Genomic DNA, 25,689 nt, shown 5'->3' with positions numbered 1-25,689 from the left:
CGATGGGAAGAGTCAATTAATACTCAAATGGTACATATAATTAAGAATTTATAGTTTAATGCAGTTAAAGAGTGTGAAAATGTGTTTAACTCGTACTGGAAACATAACAAATTTAATCTTTAAGAGACACGGTTAATATTTGTTTTACATCAAATAAAATAAAATATTTTCACATTTTTACAAAAAGTAAGCTATATTGAGAAGTTGGCGTGTCGTCACTTCCTGCTCGGGGTGCAGTTTGTGGCGGGGGTAGTTTTCTGGCAGTGCTGCTGTGGAGCGGTGTGTAGAGGAGTTTCAGCGCTGTGGGTCAGTGCGGGACACCGAGCGGCGGTTTAAGAGGAGGTTTTCAGAGGAAAAACAACAAAGTTAACCATGTTAAATCAGGTTCTTTTAGGTTTTAATGCGGATTAACTGATCCGGAGCAGGAGAGAGGAGTTTTATTGCGGTGTAAAAGTTTGTGCTGAAGTTTGAGCGGCGCTGTGGAGCTCAGGTGAGCAGCTCTCCTGAGGACTGACTGTGATTTATTTACTCTACCGGACACCGGGATCACCAAACCCCGACTAAATCGTGACCAAACCCGGACTCAACACCGACCAAACCTGGACTAAACACTCTGGACCTTCTGGAGCTCTACAACTACCTCTGTGTGGATTTACTGTAAATGTGAAGCTCCGTGTAAGAGTGTGTGTGAAAGGGAGAAGGAGACTGTGTGTGTGTGTTTGTGTGTGTGTGTGTGTGTGTGTGTGTGTGTGTGTGTGTGAGTGAGTGTGTGAGAGATGTGTGTGAGAGATGGGGCTGTGTTTCAGCTCCGAGGTGACAGAAGAAGGGAAGAAGGCGAAGATTCAGAGCGCGCAGATAGATAGAGAACTGTACCAACACGCCAAGAGAGAGATGAACATAGTGAAGATCCTGCTGCTGGGTGAGTAAAACACACACACACACACACACTGTCTCTCTCCCTCTCTCTCTCTCTTTCTGTCTCTCTCCTTCTTTCTCTCACTCACACAGACACACATTCTGTCTCTTTCTGTCTCTCTCTCTCTCTCTCTCTCTCTGATATAGTACTGTGGGAGTGAAGTTCTCACTGCTGAGTGAGAGACATAGACTAAAAGTTAGAAAGAGAAAAAGAGAGATAGAGACCACTAACATGCTGAGTAAGGGACATACACTAGATTGACAGAGAGAGAGAGAGGGGCATTGAGTAAGATAGACAGAGAGGTACCACAAAAATGTTGAGTATGGGGGACATAGACCAAGAGAGAGAGAGAGAGAGAGAGAGAGATATTGGCAAAGAGTACTAAGAGAGAAAGAGACAAACACACATAGGGACATAGAGTGAGAGTTAGGTAGAGATAGAGATAGAGATAGTGAGGAACATAGTTTGGGAGTTTTACAAAGAGAAAATATTGTGAGGGACATACAATGAGACAGAAGCACATATAGAGACTAGTAACTCAAATACTGTAACTCATACAGTAGACTGAGAGGAAGAGAGAGAGGGACAGAAAGACAAAGAGATGTGCAAAAATGCTGAGTAAGGAACATAGGCTGGGAGTTTTACAAAGAGAACGAGAGAGAGAGAGAGAGAGTGAGAGATTCTTAAAGTTAAACGGAGAGTGAGAGAGACAGAAATGGGGTTTCTATCTGGCAGGTTTAACAAACTTAAAACATGCTTATTAAAACATGGATTAAAAAGGTGCATAAAGTACATCTGGCAATGTGACAAACCACTAGTTTTTGAAATACAGTGTATACACAACAATGGACTACTGTTAAACTTCGGCCGAACACTTCCCCACTCCCATTTACTCTTTAAACACCTTACCCTACACTTTCTGTACTTCTGTACAATCCATCATACTCCCCTATACTTCCCCACACTCTCATATACTACCCTATATTCCAAATACTCTCCTATACTACCCTATATGCAATATACTCCTCATATTACTCTGTACTCCCTAAACCAGGGGTGTCCAAACTTTTTTTGTTGGGGGCCAGAAGGAGAAATATAGTTGAAGTCACGGGCCACAGACTCTGTAATAAAACAAATAATGAAATATACCACTTTAAATAATACATTTTTCTGATTACTTAAATTTTTAAACTCCTTAATTACGGCAACTTTTAGACTCTTTGGCCAGTTTTCTGCTCTAGAAATGCACACCCTCTCTGCTTTCAGACTCATTGGCCTGTTTTCTGCGCTAGAAACGCGCACTCTCACCGCTTTTAGACTCTTTGGCCGTTTTTTTTTGCGCTAGAAATGCACACCCTCTCCACTTTTAGACTCTTTGGCCCGTTTTTTGCGCTAGAAACGCGCACCCTCTCCGCTTTTAGACTCTTTGGCCTGTTTTTCTGCACTAAAACTTCACTCTCGCCGCTTTTAGACTCCTGTTCTTCCCTATACACCCTATACTACTCTATACTTACCCACACTTTCTATACTTCCCCATGCACCCTATACTTATTAGGTGGGCACTGCTCTTACTGCCTGGTGGACTCTTAAAAGGCACACTAAGTTAAATGATGCATCTGCTTCATCTAAAGTTTCCTCACAGATCTGTGCTGGATTGAGACATGACTTATTCCTCATATTTCATAAGTGTGCAAAACGTTTGTGAAACATTTGGATGGAAACCAGGTTACAGAGAGACTGAGAGAGAGAGGGCAATACCCCAAATGCTGAGCAAGACTGAGAGATTTCCATTGCTGACAAATTGTGTGTGTTTGGGTGTGTGTATGCATGTGTGTGCAGGAGCTGCTGAGAGTGGTAAAAGTACTCTGGTGAAGCAGATGAAGATCATCCACAGCCACGGCTTCAACCAGCAGGAGCTGGCCAGCTTTAAGGTGAGCTCACCTGGACAGGTGTGTGTGTGTGTACATATATGTCAAATATATAAATAATGCATTAACTCGCATTAACACGGCCTCAGTGAGAACCTGTGATGAGGAGAACCTCCACTAGATGTTCCTCAGCTAGAGTCCAGATTGAATGTTCTGTTTGGACTGACAGTGTGTGACAGCATTGTTCACAATCCAGTGGAAAAGAAAACACAAGCAGACACACACACACACACACACACACACATCCAGCCTGCAGGTCTTTTGATGTTGTGAACTCTGCGACCCCGCTGACATCATCACGGGTCTATCACTAACCACCATGACTTCCTTTCACTACAAACACAGCTCAGTCTAGTGTGTGTGTGTGTGTTTGTGTGATGTAATACATTTGATACTGTAACTGTCAAACACTCACTCTCTGCCTGAGGCCTTTGTAATCATACACTACCTACACACCCAAACACACACCCAGACAAACACACACACATACACACACCCAGACTTACACACACACACTCACTCACTCTATCTCTGTCCATGAAGTTTTTTATTTTTTCTCTTTCTCATTCATTCTCTGTTTCTATTTTATTCGTTCTTATTCTTTCTTTTTTTGTTCATTTATTTTCTTTTGTGTATTTCTCTTTTATTCTCCATCAATCTATTTTCTCTCTCTTTTACCGTAAATGTTTCTCTCTGTAAAATTTTATCCCTTTTTTCTCTTTCATTATCTCTCTCTCTCTCTCTCTCTCTCTCTCTCTTTCTCTCTCTCTCTCTCTCTCTCTCTCTCTCTCTCTCTTTTAACTTAATTTGAATAGCTTAATTGGCATGAATTCTAAATAACAATTATGGCCAAAGCAAACAATTTAACAAATAAAAAATAATAATTAAACTATGACAAATAAAAGGTAATAAATGAATTCAAATATTTGAAAAAAGCAATACATTAATTTACAAAATGTTTATTTAATAATGTATATTGATATATATGTAGGGTATTGCAATTCGGTTCAATTCATTTCAATTCAGTGTAGCTTTATTAGCATGACATTAGTTACAGTGTTGCCAAAGCAATATAACAATTAACAAAACAATTATATAAACATACATAACATACACAATAATTACATTTATAATAAAAATAATAATTATGTTTATTATAATAATTACATTACTTAATAATCAGTTTCTGTTTGGTGGGGTCCCCAGGATTTAAGAGGTCTTATTTTGAGGTGTGTTACCCACTCTCTCGCTCTCTCACTCTCTCTCTCTCTCTCTCTCTAGCTATTTCTTTCTCTCTTCACCTATCTCTCTTTACCTCCCTCTCTTTCTCTCTTTACCTCCCTCTCTTTCTCTCTTTACCTCCCTCTCTTTCTCTCTTTACCTCTCTCTCTCTTACTCTTTACCTCTCTCTCTCTCTCTCTCTCTCTTTTACCTTTCTTTCTTTCTCTCTTTTTGTAGCTCTTTCTCTCTCTCTTTACCTCTCTCTCTCTGTCTCTTTCTTTATGTCTCTCTCTCTCTCTCTCTCTCTCTCTCTCTCTCTCTCTCTCTCTCTCTCTCTCTCTCTCTCTTTACCTCTCTCTCTCTGTCTCTAGTTATTTCTTTCTCTCTTTACCCCCCTCTCCCTCTCTTTCTCTCTTTACCCCTCTCTCTCTGTTTTTTACATATCTTTCTATATATCTTTACCTCTCTCTCTCTCTCTCTCTCTCTCTCTCTCTCTGTCTCTCTCTTTACGTCCCTCTCTCTCTCTTTATCTATTTCTCTCTCTCTTTCTTTACCCATCTCTCTGTTTCTAGTTATTTCTTTCTCTCTTTACCCCCTCTCTCTCTTTCTCTCTTTACCTCTCTCTCTCTGTTTTTCTCTCCCTCTTTCTCTCTCTTTACTTGTACCTCTCTCTCTCTCTCTGCAGGGTTGGATGGGTTACTGTTGGGTTAATAAGGTTTGTGTTAATGGTTAATCTGACGGTGAGGAGCTCGCTCTGCTGCATTCCTCTCGTTCTTTAAACAGAGTGGATAATAAAGCAGAACAGAATGATCAGGCGTTTCCTCCTGCACGAGATTCAGGGTGTTTAGATGTTTTACAGCATATATTTTACAGTGAATAATACCTTATATATAGTATATTTAATACCTTTAGGATGAGGTGGAGAGGAGGTGAGGTGGTGGTCATCCAGTATCCTGATCTGAGTGCAGTCAGATCCTCCACCCTTTTTCAGTAAACGAGTGAAGTGAGGAAGTGAGGGAGATCAGGGCCTGTCTGAACATGTGTGTTCCCTCTGTTCCTATTGTTCTATTGTTCTTTGTTTTTTCATGGTCTCTGTTTTCATTTTATCATTGCTCTCTCTTAAAAAAAAAAAGAGAAATCCGGTGTGAAATGAACTTTGGGTTGTAGTGAAACATGATAACAGTACAGGCCTCACGATAATTACATTATTGATTTATCAAACAATATAGACATATGATACTGATAATATTTGATAATTGTGATATTGTCTATTGTGATTAATTGTGTTTATGTTCACATAATAATACAGTGAACAGTACTCTATACACACAGTGTGCATAGACTGCAGTAGGTGAAGAAAATAGTATATATTGCTTTAATTCCTATGATTAAATACAAATCTTTTAGTCTTTAAAATGGTATAATTGCTTTGTTATTCTATTGTATTATCATTATTATGTCAGTGGTATTTAATGGTCATAAAAAAAATTCCCGGGGCAATATATAGTTCACAAAATTTTATTTTTTAATTTTATTTGATTGCAGACAGTATAATAATGAGGTAAAAAAAAAAAAAAAAAAAATATATATATATATATATATATAAATATGTATATATATATAATAATGATTTCAGCTCTGGCAAAATTATTTCTTTTTGGATCTTAAATCTGAATGAGATGAGTCTGCAGACAAAAATACTTAAATGCATTAATGACACATTTTGTCTGTTACTAAAACTAATATGCTAAAGTAACCCCTTTACACCACCCTAGCCACCATCTGGAAAACCACAGCAACCACCCAACCTAAAAACCGTAAGACATTGCATTGATAGACAAGCCTTTTTAAACATAAATTATACAAAAATTATATACATTTAAATTAATGTATCACAATCCTGCCTTCCTGTGACTATACATACATTCATTCATTCATTCATTAAAGTAATGTAAGCCATAGTGCGATTATATTGGTTATGATTATACCGCAGTACCTTTATCACTGTTTATTGAAAGATTTTAAAGAGAAAATAGGATCTGTTTGATTATAAAAACTCGGGCAGTTAAAATAATTCCATTGCTGCTCTGTTTGTAGCTTCACTGTTTGTTTTGTATTTGGCTTGTAAGCGCTGCACTGTTGCTAGGTCACCTGTATGTGGCAGAGTAATACATAGAGAGCTTCGGTTACAGTGTATTACCGGCTGATAGTGTCACTCCTAGAAGGACTTTCAGCCAATCACATTGCAGGGTCAGTGCTATGATAAAGTTTATACATGCCATATGAACATGTTATGCATGATTGATTACTTTCAGCATAAAAAGAGTGCCGGCATTTTACAGAAAGGTGAAGATGCGCCGAATTCAAGGAATTCTTCTCAAGTTCTCCTTTTTTAAATGTACTTGTAAATTGCGTGCATAGCTGCAGCCTGTAGCTAAAGTACTGATTCTTGTAGATGGATAGAAATGTTGAATCGCAGACCGCTCCAAAAAGAAATCAATAATGCCGGATAAAGCCGCTGAACTATAAAGACATTCCTGAGCTTTGGAACAACACAGAAAGGCTTTTAATAAACAGCTTCTCTCCAGCTCTGTCCTGGAAAACCCTCGGCCCTCACATCTCCCCTCCAGCAAACCCGAGCAGAGAAAAGGCCAAGAATGTGTTTGTTTTGGAGCGACAGAGCTGCTGACCAGGAGGAGGGGCAGGGTTTGACCAGTGCAGTGACTCATGCTGCCGTTCAGTCGACGCTAATCTCAGAAACCAGGACGAGTCCTGCAGCAGAGGACTGAAGAAGCTTCTGTCGATTTACTCTGGAGTGAAGAAGCTAATGTAGCTAAACAGGTCATCGAAACATACGTCCCACCAGTTAGCACGGCACCAGATACGGAAACTGCTGTAGCTGGAGTAATTAACATCCAGCTAACATTCGTTAGTATAGTTAACATCTAGCTAACATTTTTTAAGTAGTAACTATCTAACCAACTTTAGCTGGAGTAGGTTATGTCTGGGCAGCGTTAGATTCAAAAATTTGAATCTAGCTAACATTGGTTAAGAGTAGTCACCATATAAATAACTTTAGCTGGAGTAGTTAACGTCTGGCTAACATTCGTTAGAATAGTTAACATCAAGCTAATGTTGGTTAGAGTAGTTACTATCTAAAATCATTAGCTGAAATAGTTAACATCTGGCCAACATTCGTTAGATTTTTAACATCTGACCGACTTTACTTAGAATAGTTAACATCTTGCTAACATTCATTTAAGTAGTTACCATCTAACCAACGTCAGCTGGAGTTGCTAACATCTGGCCAACATTCGTTAGAATAGTTAACATCTGGCCAACTTAAGTAAGAATAGTTAACATCAAGCTAATAAAAATCATTAGCTAAAATAGTTAACATCTGGGCAACATTCGTTAGAATAGTTAACATCTGGCCAACATTCATTAAAATTTTTAACATCTGGCCAACTTAATTAAATTAGTTAACATCTAGCTAACATTCGTTAGAGTAGTTACTATCTAAAAATCTTTAGGCGAAATATTTAACATCTGGCCAACATTAGTTAGAATAGTTAACATCAAGCTAACCAACTTTAGCAGGAGTAGGTACTGTATGGTCAACCTTAGTTAGAAAAATTAACATCTAGCTAGCATTGGTTAAGAGTAGTTACCATATAAATAACTTTAGCTGGAGTAGTTAATATTTAGCTAACATTCATTTAAGTAGTTGCTGTCTTATCAGCGTCAGCTGGAGTGGTTAACATCTAAACAACTTCAGCTGGAGTAGCTAACATCTGGCCAACATTCATTAGAATAGTTAACATCTAGCTAACATTCGTTAGAGTAATTACCATCTAAACAACGTACCTGAAGTAGTTAGCATCTGGCTAACATTAGCCAGAATATTTAACATCTGGCCAACTTTAGTTAGAATAGTTAACATTTAGCTAACATTCGTTAGAGTAGTTACCTTCTAAGCAACTTTAGCTGGAGTAGGTAACGTCTGGTCAACCTTAGAATAAATAACGTCTAACTAGCCATGGCTAGAGCAGTTACCATCTAGCCAACCTCAATTACTGTAGCACAGTTAACATCTAGCCAACGTGTCTGTCTAGTTCAGTAAAATGAGCGCACTGCTCAATTGCAGAATCGTGCAGCTGGATTTAGGGTCTTTGGTATATTGAGGGCGCTAAAAATATGACTTGCTTGGCTTAAAACACCCAAAAGGCATTAACTAATTCTCTTAATTAATCTTAGGTGTGTTATGGGCTTAATGTGAAATAAACCAATCAGTGTGCTAGTCGTCATTCCCTTTAAGAGACAGGGGAGCTCTGACTTTGGCACGTTCATATCTTAACAGCGCTGCGCTTTTCTGCTTCTGTCTGAGTAAAGGATGCTGATCTGCTCGTTCACACTGTGTAGACACACCAGCTGCTTATTTATGGGATCAGTAATGTTTATTTATTTTTTTTTATTCTGTTTATTGTTGAAGTAAAAGCTCGAGTGTGGTGTATGCATGCCGAGGACGCTAAGATACGATTGGAAGGCTGACTGTTGACTGTTGTCAGGGTTTTATTCAGTCAGTGAAGCTCCTGTGTTTCCTGCTGCCAAGATAGAAATACGCCAGAAATTTACCTGAACTCACCTTACTTCCAGACCACCACACCAAACCATCAGTGTAGATATATTCCTAAACTCTGACGCTGTTTTAATGATGTTGGTGCAAGCCGTGAAAATAGACTGTTGACGGGGTATACGATAGTAATGAGCATCACGATGCACCTTGCGCAGGGTGTAAGATAGAGCCCTTAGCGTGTAAACAAACTGAATGTTCTCTTTGATCATTTTTCACTTTAAAAATGACACATTGCCACAAGTACGCTAGTTTAGACGTCATCATTATTGAGTATTAGTGAGCTGATGGTGTCCTCCGAAGGCCTCGGAGATCGGGGATGCCCGGCAGGCCCGACCGTATCGACTCTATGCGTCACACAGTAAACAGCAGATAATGAGCCCTGCTCTCCACAAAGCCCAGAACCCATAACCACGTCACCACGATACCTTATCACCGTCGCACACCAGCGCCTGCTGAGCGTGAGGTGATTCTCACACACCCACAGGTTCACTTCAGTGTTACTGATAATGTGGAGTCACTGAAGCCCTCTGAACACAAACACACACTCATACGCACACATACACACACTCACACACTCGCGCAGCACTGAGATCAAAAACTCTGTAGGAGGTAAATACCATTAGCAGCTCTGAGATGCTAATGCGCAGCATAATTAGCTTAAAGATACATGAATTTAGAGTTCAGATTATAAAATGTACTTAAAAGTTGCAGAAACTGTAAATTGGTAAAATGTTGACGTTATTATATCAGAATTTGTGGTTCAGCTTGTTGAACTTTCCAGAGATTTGTGGCAGAAAGGCTGTTTTTTGGGGTGCCAAGTGGTTCGAATCCCAGTCATGTAGCTTGCCATTAGCTGCCAGAGCCCTGAGAGAGCACAGTTGTCCTTGCTCTCTCTGGGTGGGTACAGTACAGTAGATGGCGCTCTCTTTTTCCCCTCATCACTCCTAGGGTGATGTGGATCAGCACAAGGTTGCGTCTGTGAGCTGATGTATCAGAACCCACAGAGTTGCTGCTCTTTCCTCCGAGTGTTAGCGCTATGATGCTACTCGGCAATGCTGCATCAGCAGCAGTTCAAAAAGAGGTGGAGTCTGACTTCACATGTGTTGGAGGAGGCGTGTGCTAGTCTTCTTCACCCTCCTGGTGTTGTGACATTAATAGTGATTAATAGTGTGGAATGGATCTTAGAAATGGAAAGATAGCTCAGTGTATATTAAGGTTGGATGATATTTCTCAAATTTAGCCAATTCCATTAAAAAAAGCACATCATATTTAGGAGATAAGCATTACAGCAGCTCTGTGTGAGGGACATTGTAGAGGCTCTTTGTTCACAGGATGCTGCAGTTTCTTGTTCATCCACTAAATGGAGTTATGCACCTGGCACATTGCTCCAAACCTATTAATTAACAACCAGGGTTTATATCAGTAATACAAATCTGATTAGAGTTAAACTATGTTATATAAGTTATTAAAATGATTTTAAGTTTGTTTGGTATTGATCTCTTGCTTGTTTCTTTCTTTCTTCTGTTTAGTTTACTTTCATCCTCTGTCTCCTTTACTCTTGCTTTCTTCTCTTACTGTCCTCTTTTTCTTTTCTCTTTATCTCTTTCACTCTCCCATTTTCTATCTGTCTCTTTCTTTCTTTCTTTCTTTCTTTCTTTCTTTCTTTCTTTCTTTCTTTCTTTCTCTCACTTCTCACCCTCTCTCCTATCTCTTTCTTTCCTCCTTTTTTGTTTTTCTTTTCTTTCTTCAGTTTGGCTTACTTTTACTTTTACTCTTTTTTTCTCTCACTCTTTCCTCTCACCACTTATCTTGTTCTAGCTCTCACTACTTCTCTTTTCTCTCTTACTTTCACTCTTTTTTTCTTTCTTTCTTTTGTCTCTTCTTGCTCTTGCTCTTGTTCTTCTCTCACTCCTCTCTTTCTTTTCTCTCGATGTTTCATCTTCTTGATCTTTCACTCTTTCCCATTTTCTATTTCTTTCTTTCTTTCTTTCTTCACTTTTCTCTCATCTTCTATTTCTTTTCTTCCTTATGTTTCTCTGTTACTCTTTCTTTTCTCTCTCTTATTGCTCTTGTTCTTCTCTAACTCTCCTCTTTTTCATTCCTCTCTATGTCTCTATGTCTACTTCTAGTGCTTTTACACTTTCCCATTTTCTTTCCCTCTGTTTTCTTCTTGTTGCTCTCTCACTTTTTCTGTTTCTTTGTCATTCTTCTTGCTTTCTCCACTCTCATCGTCTTATTCCTTCTGCTCACTCTCTTACTTTACTCTTACTTTACTTTTTTCTCTCTCTTCCCCTCTAACTCTCTCTTTCCCTCCCTCTCTCTCTCTCTCTCTCTCTCTCACTCACACTCTCAGTCACACTAATACACACACACACACACAGGGCTGATTGTGTGCGTATGTTAATGGTGTTGTTGTGTTTGCAGTTGGCTGTTTTGGACAATCTTCTAAACTCAATGAAGTTTGTTCTGCACGGGATGGGCGTCCTCCGTATCAACCTGGCCAACAACAAGAACAAGGTTCAGACACACATACACACACACACACACACACACACACACACACTTATATATTTATAGTTATGAGGACAAAGTCACATGAACGCTCCTTGATCTCTTTATTTAGAGGTTTAAATCAGTTTATTGGCTCCTGTATCGACTTCAGACTTTCACCCTCCTCCTCCTCCTCCTCCTCTCACTCGATTAAAGCGAAATTATAGTTTAATCAGTTATCAGATATAAAAATACACAGTAAAGAGCCCTGTATCTGAGCAAAGACCCATTTAAACTCTTATAAACTTAAAACAGGAGTATAACGTAAATAACATAAAAATAAAAACCTGATTTGTTGCCTCCCAGCTTCAGAGTAAAGCTAAATTCTAGGGAAGCGCTTTTTTTACCCAGTTAAACAGTTTTCAGGAGAGAAATCGGTGTAGATTAACTTCCATGTTCAATATGTATTGTTTAACTTTAGGTTTGCAATCACTTTTTCTTTGAAAAGTAAGATAAAAATATATTTTGAGAATTTTATATACATGTTTAGGCTAAGCTATCTTTGGTCTAAGAGGGAAATAATATAGTAAAATTTAATAGTAGATTTAATGGTGAGTAAAAGCAGTCCAGTCCTGTGTAAAAGCTCCACCTCAGTAGATCAGAAGCTCCACTAGATGTCAGCAGACTTTCAGAGAGAACCAGATCTTCACTTCATCACTTACAGCCTGTTTCACCTTTTCCGTCTCTTTTACTTCCCTCTAATAAAAGCTGTAGTTTTAATGGATTTAATGATGTACAGAATGATTATGGGGATTTGGACTACACAAAGTACAAAATACACACTCGCATTCAAACACACACACACACACACACACACGTTCACTATTACACACTGAAATGTGTGTGTGAAGACCCTCCTTTGTTTACTCAGCTCTGTTCTATTAAAACGCTGCATTCCAGAACATTCCAGAGTTCCACCAAAAACCCACCGGATTGCTCCCCACATTCCTCAGCCCCCCACCGTTGTGTTTTAAGATGTTTTAAATACTTTGTTATTGGGTTTAAATCCAGGTTTATTCTTCAGATTTCTTGAGTCTGGAACATTGAGATTTCCTAATCTGATTTCTTAAATCCAGATTCCAAATTCAGATCCAGATTTGTTGGATTTTGTAAAATCTGTTTGCTGATCCTTTATCAGATTTCTTGAGTATGAAATATTGGTATCTTTTAATTTTTTGAGGACTGGTTTCTTAAATCCAGATTATTGGTTTTAAATTAGTTTTTTTCCAAAATTGGATTACTGAATTATAATCACAGCTACTTAATAAAATGTATATTCCTTACATTTCTTATATTTGGCATATTGGTCTTATTTACTGGTTGTTTAGTTTGATTTCTTGAATTCAGATTAGTGGTATTAATTCCTTTGTTTTTTTCTTAAAGTGTAATTACTGAACTTAAATCATCAAGCTTATTCGGGACTCTTAATTTGATTTTTTGAACCTAAATTCAGGAAATTCAGGAAAAAATCTATGCCTCATCATTGATTTTAAATTGATTTATATTCGGACACTGGTCCTAAATTCAGCTTTCTTAAATTCAGTAGTTTTAAATCCAGATTATCTTTTTGGAATTTTTCAAAATCTGTTTATTAAGGTGAATCCTGGTCACTTTATTGAGGTTCTTGAAACAGGATTATCAGGCTAAAATCCTTCAGGTCTTTAATGTGGACTGTTTAAATCTGGATCATTATTTAAAATGGAATTATGTGCGTTGTGTATGAAATCTGTGTTAATGTGACGTGGTTAGGCTCATTATGTTCCACACTAAACTGGGGAAGCTAAATTCAGACAGTGAACAAGTCGTATCTGATTGGATAGAGAGAGGAAATGTGAATTTTCATCAGTTCAGAGTCGTCATGCTTGTTTGCAGTGGTGTGCTGTGATTATCAGAGTGATTATCTGAACCTGAGCAGGTAATTATCAGGTAACTGTGGTGCAGGAGGGGCAGGAGGGGATCTTCTCGCCCCCGCGGACTTCAAATGACTCTAAATGACTGAATTGAATTTGAACAAACACTACTGTACAGGCTGTTGTTTAATGTGTGTGTGTGTGTGTGTAACAGGTCCATGCTCACTCTGTGCTCTCGTGTGGGCGGTGCTTTGATGAAGAACAGGTGCTGTTTCCGTTTGTTGGCCACGCCCTCTGCTGTCTGTGGGCGGATCAGGGGGTGCGGTCAGCGGCTGCCCGCGGATACGAGTACGAGCTTAATGACTCTGCGCTTTAGTGAGTAACACACACACACACACACACACTTCATAGATAAATACTTAATATTTTGAAAATGTGAAACCTGGTTGAAATCTACACACACATCTAAATTTCTTGATTTGATAAAAAAAAATGTTATTGTCTTATTTTTTAAAAACAAGACTTCTTGATTTTGTATCAACCAATTTCTTTAATTTTATATATTGTATTAATTTACAAATTTTAGGGAAGGCAGGGTGTTTTGAGAATTATATCGGCATAACAACTATAATAGCTTTATAATAGCCAATACTTTTTAAACTGATACTTGCTGATACTCATATTAATTGAATGCAGCATAAGGACCATCCTATATATCAACTGATCCACACTGGCTGCACTACTATAAAATTAATTGATTTAAACTCATTTTTATTTATTTGTAATAGTTTTAAAGTTATAAAGTTATACCAGGGTGTGCAGTCGATTTCTGTGCGTTATAAATGTGTGATATCAGTATCTGTATCAGTATCAGATATTTGATATAGACTCAACTAAAATCTACTTTCTTGTATAAAAAAATGCTGCTTTCACTAAAATCCAGTTTTTTTTTACAACCTTTCTTGAAGGAATTTGCTTTTTTTATTCTGAAAACAATAGTCCTCTATTGAATTTCTCTATTGAAACTCCAACTTGATTTCTGCAGGTAAATTCAGATTTATCTATCAGATATCATGAAAACTGATTACTGAACTGTAATAAAATCCAGGTTTCTTTGTCTGGTTTTCTTTATCTTAATTACTGAGCAAAAATCCTGATCTTTTCTATCTCATTTCTTGTGTTCATATTATTGAGCTAAAATCCAGATTTCATTTTTGGATTTTTTAAGATTCTTAAGATTTGCATTTATAAGATACTGGAGTATCGGTACATCAGTGAGGAATAAGCATTGGAGGAAATCTCGGGTAGAGTATCTAAACTCTATTAACTCTATTTTCCCGCAGAGCCGAGGATCCAGCGTTTAATCTGAGCTCGATTAATAGAGCTGTGATTAATAGAGCTGTGATTAATGGAGCTATGAATGTGTGAAGAGGGACGTCTTGAGGGCCATTGTAATTCATGACTGCGGGTCGTTTGCATATTGTATGAATATGTTTAACAGATACTGTACTGATAGATCAGGATTTTAAAATGAGTCCACTAATTTTTACTGAACTCTAATTGGTCGATTGACCTGTGGGGTGACGTCCGGCTTTTATTCATGTTCTGCTAATATTGGAATCGTTCAGCCCTGAGGGAAATTTCACGGCTGTTTAATGATGCAGGAGTGGATGTGTGTGTCGATTCCTGCGTCTGTTGGTTGAAGGATGAACAGAGCAGAATTTCTATTATGTATTACATACATAACTGTGGAATATTAATGTAATTAAACTGAAATTATGCTCTTCATTCTCATATATTTTCATTTTTCATTGATATTTTCATGTTTAACCCTGGATTTCTGGAGATGAAAAGAAGAGTTTGACAGAGTGAAATTTTCTTTAGTATCAAGCAAGTTGTGGCATGACCTGTCTGTTTAATATTACCGTATTTTTCACACTATAAGGTGCACTAAAAATCCTTTAATTTTCCCCAAAATCATCAGAGCTCCTTATAATCTGGTGCTCCTTACGTATGAATTCTACCAGTCAGGTATTAAGGAGCAGTAAATACGCTGGACTGAAGTACAGAGTTATACAGGAGTTTCAGTTTAGTTCTCCAGCAGTATTAGCATTAGCCGCTAACCACGCTAAGCACTAGCTTTTTCGCCATTGAGAAGTGAGTATTATCAGGCTGTAGCCTGCTGCTATCCCTGACTAACACTGCTGGAGCAGCATTAGCATTACTCGCTAAATGCACTAAGCCCTAGCTCTTTGGCCGTTCAGATGTGAGTATTTTTGGCTTGTAAACTTCTGCTAACACTAATAGCCCTGCAGGAGCAGTAGTAATATTAGCATTAGCTGCTGACTGCGCAAAGCGCTAGCTCTTTCACCATCCAGAGGTAAATCTGGAAGCACTTTACTCACCCAAATAAACAGTTTTCAGGAGAAAAGATTAACATCAAGCACTCATTTGACTTGTCTGACTCGTCTTTTTTTTTTTTAAGAATTATAGAAATTTAAGAATTTAAAGATTTAGGAATTTGTTTACTTACTTACTTTTGTTCCTTACTACTAGTAATACTACTACTTATAATCCGATGTGCTTTATGTATGAAAACAGACCAGAAAATAGACGTTTATTGATGAGCGACTGCACCTTCTAATTAAGAGTGCAAAAAATACGGTATTTGCTTTACGTGATACTAGGGGTGGGCGATATGGCTCTAAAATAATATCACGATATTTCAGGGTATTTTTGCGATAACTATATACTTGGCGATATAGGAAAACAGTAAAATAATTAATTAATTTCAGGGATATAGTATAAGAGTATAACAGCATAATCATAATGTGGCAAAATAAATAATATAGCATAAAATAATATAATGCAGCAAAAAATATTGCAGAATATTTAGTGCATGCATATAAACTGCAAACTAAAATAAATAAATTCACCTAAAGCTTCACAGTAAATAATAGACTACTTTTAAGACAGAACATCTCTATGATCACGATATGGATTTTTAATATTACAATATTTCTGTGTCACGATATATTGTATGATATAATATTGCCCACCCCTACATGATACATTACTAATCCTGTGATGTGATTATCGCACATACACACATTGCTATGACGACGCGGAAACGATATATTACACGACCCTACCTTATACATACCCCTCTGGCTCATACATGCTGTTAGATATAGATCCAAAAGGTTCATATTTATCAGCTTCAGGAAGTCCTATTCTATTGGCAGTACTTTTATACAGGGACTAGACAAGCTGTGTGTGTGTGTGTGTGTGCGGTTGCACATCTGTGTCAGCAATGGGAAACTTATACTTATGGTAGCAGAATGCATTTATTAGAGGGGGTGTCCACAAATATTTGGACATGTTGTGGACGATGGGTGACACTGAACTGTGTGTGTGTGTGTGTGTGTGTGTGTGTGTGTGGGACTGCGTCAGGTCGCTAGTCACTACTTAAAGAAACCTCTGCATGCATCGTGTGTGAGTGTGTGTGTGTGTGTGAGATAAAGCAGCAGGAGGGTAATTATTTAAACTAGGCAGCCTGTAGTTCCCCCACACGGCAGCAGTGTGGAGTGTGTCACAGCAAATGAGGATCCGAGTCAGAGGTGTGTGTGTGTGTGTGTGTGTGTGCCTCCATGTGGGGGTGTGTGACGATTTGTATCTTAAATGGCAATTAGTGTAGCAGACTGTGTGTGTGTGTGTGTGTGTCTGTGTGTGTGTGTCTGTGTGTGTGTGTCTGTGTGTGTGTGTGTTTGTGTGTGTGCGCGCAAACCTGGAGAGACTGATATGATGGAATTATTCCACTTTCACAACACACACACACACACACACACACACACAATTTCTATATTTCTAGTGAGAAATATAGAGTGTGTACTGGTATTGCTATACTTGTCAGGATCAAACCGCTGTATATACTGTTAAAATATGAGCCCAACCCTCTCTCTTTCTCATTTTCTCTCTCGTTCTCTCTCCTTCTGTCTCTCTCTTGCTCTCTCTCTCTCTTATATTCCCGAATTCTTTCTCTCATTCTCTCCTTTTGTCTCTCTCTCGTTCTCTCTCTTTCTCTCTTTCAGTCTGTATTATTCTCTCTTTCACTGTCTTGTTCTCTCTCTCTCTTGGTCTTGTTCTCTTTTTCACTCTCATTCATTCTCTCTCTTAATCTCTCTTTCTCTCTCTCTCTCTTTCTCGTTCTCTCTCAGTCTGAAAGGTCAGGTGTATCAGTAGGTGTTTGTATCCGGTGGTCTTCTTAAGTCAACACCTTCAGCATCATCTTCATCTCTTATCTAACCAAACCAAAACACACAGAAAAAAACTGTCTGTATCTCTTCTTATTTGTCTGTCTGTCTGTCTGCCTACCTTATCTTATCTTTCTGAATGTGACAAAGGTGCAAAGTGTGCAGTATTTTGTAATTTAGGGCGTTTTAACACCTGTAGTTCGTTTCTCTGGTCCGAATCAGTTGATTGGTTTGTTTTCTTGGAGTGTTTGGTTTGTTTTCACACAGGCACAAAGCTAAACGCACATAAATGTGCACCACCAAACCATATGTGAGCATGCTGTCTGCTCTGATTGGTCAGAGCTGTCTGAAAGTAAGTCTGAAAGCGCGTATAGTAATGCATGAAGCTGCAGCAGGGAGACAGCGTTTGTTCAAAGCTGTGATAATTATCCTGGTAATAAATCAGGTTTAACTGCACCTGAACAGCAGTTAAGATCAAACATGAGGAGTATTTGTGATAGTCGGTTCAGATCGATTCCAGATCACATTCTCATCTTGCAGGTCTCGCTGTGGTTGTTCAGGTCCGTACCTGAGTGCGATTACTGATTTCACACCTGCTCAAACAAACCGCATCAAGAGTACAAACCAACCAGTCTGTTTTTCCAGATCGAAGAGTGCTGATGTGAAAACGCCCTAAACTGATCTGAGAGCTCATCTCTGATACTGACGGCTCTTTCAGAATGGAATGAGATGAGCGATGCAGCCGAGCAGACTGATGGTCCGGCAGTGAGCAGCTCAGAGAAGCAGAAGCGTAAACATCTCAGTATGGTCGTGTCTACAGCCGGCGTTTGGTGCTGTTTTGAATGTGATGTGGTTTTTAATGGCGGTTCCTCTTCTTCTTTTTTTTTATCTGAGGTCAGTCTGACCTCATACTGGTGTTCTACAGCCTCCAGACTAATGCTTAGATGGGATTTCTCAGTATCAGATTAGATATTTGAAGCTGATTTGATCTGATGTGTTTCATTATCTCCAGACGACACAAGCGTTTAGATGATGCTGGGCTACAGCACTGAATATGCATTTGGAGCTGTATCTGTTTTTATTCTCTGGATTGACATAAGTGGACCCGAAAGACCTGTACCATACACCACAAACCTAAGTGCCTCCCTGGAGTGCCTCTCTACCTGAGAAAAGCTATAAAAACTCCTTTTCCACATGAAACAGAATAATTATTTTGGATCAGTTTAATATAACTTTAGGTCAATTTTATGGTCCATTTTAAAAGTAGTAAAATGGTAAAAGGCGTCTAACTCTGTAGTCTTTCAGAATTATTACCAGTTTCACAGTGATTTTAGCTCTAACTACAGAACTACTAACATTTAAAAAAATAATAAAGACCATGAATTATGTTTAATCCCATTTTTTTAGTTTCTTTATTGTTTTTTTATGAAAAGTTGCGTTTTTAAAATGGAAATCCTTTATATGGCCATTTAGTTCTTGTTTCTTTTGTGCTAATTGGCTGTTTTTATGCTGCCGTTTCAACTATAATTGAAAATTATATATTTTTTAAAGGGGACTCTGTATCGACACTTACTGAAAATCAAATGACTGGAAAATCCGGAAATTCCTACTAAATAGTAAGAGAATTTCACCACTGGACTTGTTGCACAGGTGCTGCATTGGATGGATGAGTGAATACTTTTGGAAGTATAGTGTGTGTGAGTGTGAGTATGTGTCTGTGCATTTTATCTCGCTGAGAGTAGAGAGTGGTGGTAAGTATATCCATCAGTTATCGGATGGGGGGGGGGGGGGGGCAGCCACATGAAAATAGCAGCTCACTGCTGTTCACTTCCTGCTGGGAGTTGCTGAGATCTTAAGGCCAGTAGAGTCTCAGTGGACAGCACACACTCGCGCTCACTCACACAAACACTTACTTACACTCCAGTCTGCACACATCTCGTCTCTGGGGGCCGTGTCGGAGCTGGGGGGGTGGGGACGAGGGGGGACTTTCTGCTCTGTGGCCGGAGCTTCTGCCCGGGGAGGGGGGCTTATCCGACCTGACTGCTGCTGGAATGTCAAGGAATTGCTTTGGCACTTGGAGGTGTGTGTGTGTGTGTGTGTGTGTGTTGAAGTGTATGAGGCCCCAAATACAGTCCATTCAGAAGTTACAGTGACTTCAGATTAGGTCATTAATTAAATTCTGATTTTTTGTTGTAATGCTAATAAAAAAGCTAATAAATTAGCTTTTGTTTCTAAACTGAAAGCAGAAGCATTTCTGAGTGGAGAAGAATATGGATAAAATATTGTGTTTAATGGTATCAGTGTGCTGAACCACCATCCCTGATAAACCTAATTCTAATATATTCATTCTAAAAACTGGGGTGTCGGGTCGCTTTACACAGGAGTTCTTCTTCTGGCCATGTCACACGTCTTTATGTACTTACGTCACACGTACAGTCTCTAAAAGAGGATCCGGCACAGTTTTACTGAACGCGAGCGGCTGGTGGAGCAATGGAGACTCCAGAAGAGGAAACTCAGAGCTCAGTAGCTCATTCACCCATAGTAAAACCAAAGAGATGAAAGAGTGAAGATTCTGACTGAGCTCTCTCTCTCTCTCTCTCTCTCTCTCTCTCTGTCTCTGAACATAACCTGGAATCGGATTCATCCACTCTGAAATTCATCCACTCTGAAAGAAGACCGCATCACACCCGCCCAGTTTAAAATGATTCTTCCGCATGCTTGGTGCAATGACCCATTCTCACCAGAGAGGGCACTAAATCCCCCAAATCCCAAAACTTACAGACATCAGCTTTAACTATTTTTTTTTGTTCCTAAACATGGTAAAGTGTTCAGAATCACAAATAATTAGTAAAAATAAGCTTTATTACTTTTCCTCAGTTGTTCTGAGGTATTGCCGACACACGCCTTAATGACTGAGTTGCTTATTTGTTTTGTCCAGTGCAGTGGGCGGGGCTAAGATACTGCTGTTTCATTGGCTGGTTTATGATCTTTCTGATGGACAACAGGTCTTAATTATATTTCTGTGTTACAAAAAAATAAAAAAGGAACTACATGATGTCTATTGTAATTGATGCAGGATTGCAGGATCTGAAAGGGTTAAAGAGTCTCAGAATTATTTATTTTTTGTAATGAAAGATGCTGTATAAATAAACTTACAGAATTTATTATTACCAAACTGTTTTTTTATCTTAGACTGCAGTTCCTGCAGTGTGTGTGTGTGTGCGTGTGTGTGTGTGTGTACTTTTGGGGTGGGGATAAAAAAAAAGAAAGAAAAAAAACAGACCCTCAGGAATGCAGGGGATAATCCTGCTTTAGAATAATACTCATTACGCATATGCAAATCCGACGTAAGCCGGGAAGTATCCTGTGGTAAGAATATTTGCACTTGCAATTAGCATACGATTAGCGCCCCCTCTGGGGCAGCGTTATCACTACCACACCCCTATACACAGCTACGTCACTAAACACACAAACAAACAACGACAAAAGAATGCATTTAAAACCCTATTCTTGAGACGATTTAAATTAAAAACACATTGGTTGAGTGTGAAATTGGTCAAAATCAAACCATTTCCATCATTTTCTAGAGGAATACATGTGTCCCAAGTTCCCACCCAATACCTAGTTTATCATATTAGTCTTAAATGGTTTATTCCACAACACAAAATATAGGCTATTGGGAAAATATGGGATATTAAATAAATATTTTTGTCTTTTATCTGCTCAACATCATTTTATTTGTTAATATACATCCGAAAGCGTTGTCCACATGTTTCCATTTACAGCTCTGAAAAAATAAGATACTACTTAAAAATGATGAGTTTCTTTGATTTTACCAAATTAAAAACCTCTGGAATATAATCAAGAGGAAGATGGATGTTAACAAGTCCTCAAACCAAACTGAACTGCTTGAATTTTTGCACCAGTACTGAGTAGCATAAAGTTATCCAAAAGCAGTGTGTAAGGCTGGTGGAGGAGAACATGATGCCAAGATGCATGAAAAAAAACTGTGATTAAAAACCAGGGTTATTCCACCAAATATTGATTCCTGAACTCTTAAAACTTTATGAATATGAACTTGTTTTCTTTGCATTATTTGAGGTCTGAAAGCTTTGCATCTTTTCGTTATTTCAAATAAATGCTCTAAATGTAAAAAAAAACAATATTTTTATTTGGAGAAATGTTGTCTGTAGTTTATTGAATAAAACAACAATGTTATTTTACTCAATTTTACTCAAACATATACATATAAATAGCAAAATCATAGAAAATGATTCTGAAACTGGAGACTAGATTTTTTTCTCTGCCCTTTTTTAAATGATTTACCAATAAGCATTTTTTATTTTTATGTTTATCCTCTTTTCTTGTAGTTTCTTTGAAAACATGCCCCGGATTGTGGCTGCAGACTACGTTCCTACGGAGATGGATGTGCTGAGGGTCAGAATAAGGACCACCGGGGTCATCGAAACCCAGTTTAAAGTCAAACATCTGGTCTTCAGGTAAAACATTTTAGTATTGCGAATTCTTTATACTGGTTTATTTGATTTATCAGCCCAAAATTATCACTAGAGAAAAAGAATTAAATGAAAGCTTAAGAGTTGGGTAACCCAGGTCCAGAAGGTAAAAATCCATCCCAGGGTTTTGTTCCAGCTGATCGGCATTCGTGCAGCTTGCCATCAGCTGCTGGAGCCCGAGAGAGCACAGTTGGTCTTGCTCTCTCTGGGTGGGTACAGAAGATGGTGTTATTCTTTCCCGTCATCACTACTAGGATGATGTGGATCAGCACAAGGCTCCTGCGTCTGTGAGCTGATGTATAAGAACCCTAGAATGCTACAGCATCAGCAGCAGTTCAAAAAGAGGCGGAGTCTGACATCACATGTATTGGAGGAGGCGTGTGCTAGTCTTCTTCATCCTCCTGTTGTTGGAGCATCACTAGTGATAGTGATTTGGGTAATTGACCTTGTAAAATTGGCAGGAAAATGGGATTGATCATTAGAGACATGTCAAAATGATCATGCGCATAGTGAATAATAAAGAAAATATTCAAAATTGTAAATTACTGTTTAGAAAATAGTTTTCTCATAAAATAGCACTCAAATTATTTGCTAAAATCATTGCAGACATGTTTCTCATGTGACTCAATAACTCTTAAGAGCCTCTAGGAGTTAAACTCCTCTCTCCGTTTTTAAGGGAAACCGTTTCAGACAGGGTTGGTATTGGTTTTAGTTCTCCGTGGCGCCGGCCGTAAACGGTGTCCTCCGTATCGATGTGGTCGTGACGGCCGTGACAGCTTTCATTTTCAGTGTATTCACGACTCCGGATGATTATTCAATACATCAGCAGCTTAACTGGCGTGAGGCTCGCTGTAGCCTGACAGCGCTGTGGTCTGGGAGGCAGTGATTGGACTGGATTTGGGGGCTTATCTCATGTCTGGAATCATTTCCTGAAGGTCTGAAGTCTGTGATGGAGTTCCAATCACCTGTTGCTCTATTTAAAAAAAAAAAAAGGATAATCTTCATTCGAGGTCATATATTGTTCCTTATTATATATTTACAGTGGAGCACTCTCCATACTGTGTCTGTGGTGTGACTTAATTATTTATTTAATTTATATTTTACTAAATAATATGTGATCTGAATATAAATGTGTTTTATCTAATAGTGCTTATTCTAATTAAATATGGATCTAATACATTTTACAGTGCTGTAGGTGTTTCTAATAAAGCGTCCAGGTAATGGAAGCACAAGGTCATAGATTTTAGGTGTTTCTAATAAAGTGGCCAGTGAAGCAAAAGGTCGATGGTGTTGTCCAATAAAGTGGCCAAAATGAGAAGCAGCACAAGGGGATAGATTTGTAGGTGTTTCTGATAAAATGGCCAAAATTAGTCAAAGCACAAGGTGGTAGATTGTAGGTGTTTCTTATAAAGTGGCCAGTGATGAAGCACACAACGTGTTTCTTATAAAGTGGCCAGCCAGTGAAGAACAAGGCCTAGATTTGTAGGTGTTTCTAATAAAGTGCCCAGTGATGAAGCACATAACGTGTTTCTGATAAAGTGGCCAAAATTAGTACAAACACAAAGTGGTAGATTGTAAGTGTTTCTAATAAAGTGGCCAAAATAAGTTGAAGCACAAGGTGGTAGATAGTAGGTGTTTCTAATAAAGTGGCCAATGAAGCACAAGGTGGTGGGTGTTTTCAATAAAGTGGCCAATGATGAAGCACATGACGTGTTTCTTATAAAGTGGCCAGTGAGTGAGAGCTTAGGTTATAGTAGGGTGTTTGTAATAAATGTGTAGGTGTTTCTAATAAAGTGGCCAATGAAGTACAAGGTGCAAGATGTTTCCAATAAATTGGCCAGCAAGTGGAAGCACAAGTTACGGTTGGAGGTTTCTGATAAATTGGAAACAAAATGTTGACGCAAAGGTAGTTTAGGTGTTTCTAATAAAGTGGCCAGTGATAAAGAATGACACAGGTGAAGAATAACACAGGCTATAGTAGGGTGTTTCTAATAAAGTGGCCAGTGGCGCACAACTTATATAGTACAGTGTTTCTAATAAAGTGGCCAGTGGCGCACAACTTCTATAGTACAGTGTTTCTAATAAAGTGGCCAGTCAGTGAAACACAAGGTCATAGATTGTAGGTGTTTCTGATAAAGTGGCCACAATGTGTGGAAACACATGAAGTTAGATGGCAGGTGTTTCTAATAAAGTGGTCAATGAAGTACAAGGTGCAGGGTGTTTCCAATAAAGAGGCCAGTGAGTGACAAGTTACAGTTGGATGTTTCTGATAAATTGGACATATTTTGACGAAAAGGTAGTGTAGGTGTTTCAAATAAAGTGGCCAGTGGTGAGTAGGAACATAGGTGAGGGATAACACAGGTTATAGTCAGGTGTTTCTAATAAAGTGGACAGTGGCGCACAACTTATATAGTACAGTGTTTCTAATAAAGTGGCCAGTCAGTGACACACAAGGTCATAGATTGTAGGTGTTTCTGATAAAGTGGCCACAATATGTGGAAACACATGAAGTTAGATGGAAGGTGTTTCTAATAAAGTGGCCAGTGATGAAGATTAACATAGGTGAGTGGTGGCACAGGTTATAGTAGGGTGTTTGTAATATATTGGTAGGTGTTTCTAATAAAGTGGCCAGTGAGTGGCAGCACAAGCTATAGTTGAGTGTTTATGATAAATTGGACATATGTTGATGAAAAGGTAGTTTGGGTGTTTCTAATAAAGTGGCCAGTGGTGTACAACTTTTAAAGTACGGTGTTTCTAATAAAGTGGCTAGTCAGTGAAACACAAGGACATAGATGGCAGGTGGTTTTAATAAAGTGGCCAGTGCTGAAGAATAACATAGGTGAGTGATGGTACAGGTTATATGATGATGTTTGTAATAAACTAGTAGGTGTTTCTAATAAAGTGGCCAGTGATGAGAGGAAGCAGTGTGGGTCAGGCAGTGTTTGGAGAGGGCTGATATAAAGCGCTGCGAGTGCGGCGGGAGAATAGCGGATGATTTTCTGCTTTACGGTTTTCGCCTCTATTTGAATGTTAATGGGGATGTTTACAGCTGCACTTCGTTTCAGGCTGCTGAAGGATTATGGGAGTTTTGGTGTTTCTTCTTCAGCCGATTCAGTGACTCCCTCTCCGCCTCGTCCACTTAGCGTCCGTATTTCAGCCAATCCCGTCGCTCTGGAGTCCTCTCCCTGTCGTCCTCCGTTCCCTCCAGAGCGACTCCAGCAGCCTCTATATTGCCTCTGTTTGCATAATGAAGAAAGTAATTAGCTTTAGCCGGTTGTGACGGTTTTTCATAAAGCTGTACTGAAGCCAAATAAGATGCAGGGTGAAATACGGCTGGAGAAGATGCAGAGTGAGTGTTGGGGACGGCTGGTGGATATTGAGTTGGTTGATATTATCCCCCTCTCTCTCTCGCTCTCTCTCTCTTTTCCTCCCTTGAGCTTGGATTTGCAGAAGCCAAGAAAGTCTTTCCCTTTTCCCGGATTCATTCTTTCCCAGAGTCACCTTTCTGACATTGTGAGAAACGCGACCAGCAGGAAATAAACGTCACCAGCGTCTCACACGTCTCTGAGGCGTACTGACGCCACGACTGCATCAAGTGCTTATTCAGATCCATAAAAAAAAACGCCTTAAATGCCTCTCTAGTGGCGGCTGAATATAATGTCTGACATACCAAAGCATGCATTTACGCTAAACTCCAATAATCCTACTCAATAAAGACTTTATGAAATATATATAATCTACTGTAGGCTGTATAGAGTGCAGTGTTAAAGATATTAAAGCCTCTAATGCATCATCAGATTTATTTCTAAGTTATAACACCA

The 25,689-nt window shown here is 38.8% G+C and overlaps 1 protein-coding gene across 1 annotated transcript in view; it reads left to right on the top strand.

Moving 5' to 3' along the window:
• Positions 1-258: 258 nt before the first annotated feature.
• gnav1 (guanine nucleotide binding protein (G protein) alpha v1) overlaps positions 259-25,689 on the top strand; it is a 46,977-nt gene continuing 21,546 nt past the window's right edge. Inside the window, exons 1-5 of the mRNA XM_022665384.2 lie at positions 259-919; positions 2,756-2,847; positions 11,126-11,218; positions 13,316-13,476; positions 21,725-21,853. Of these exons, the coding sequence (XP_022521105.1) occupies positions 790-919; positions 2,756-2,847; positions 11,126-11,218; positions 13,316-13,476; positions 21,725-21,853 (605 nt within the window). The 5' untranslated portion in view covers positions 259-789. The remainder of the gene's footprint in view (positions 920-2,755; positions 2,848-11,125; positions 11,219-13,315; positions 13,477-21,724; positions 21,854-25,689) is intronic.

The sequence above is a fragment of the Astyanax mexicanus genome, chromosome 23 (genome assembly GCF_023375975.1).
Source record: "Astyanax mexicanus isolate ESR-SI-001 chromosome 23, AstMex3_surface, whole genome shotgun sequence".
NCBI lineage: Eukaryota > Metazoa > Chordata > Actinopteri > Characiformes > Acestrorhamphidae > Astyanax > Astyanax mexicanus.
The sequence above is the reverse complement of the archived record's forward strand: the minus strand, read 5'-3'. Positions and strand labels throughout refer to the sequence as shown.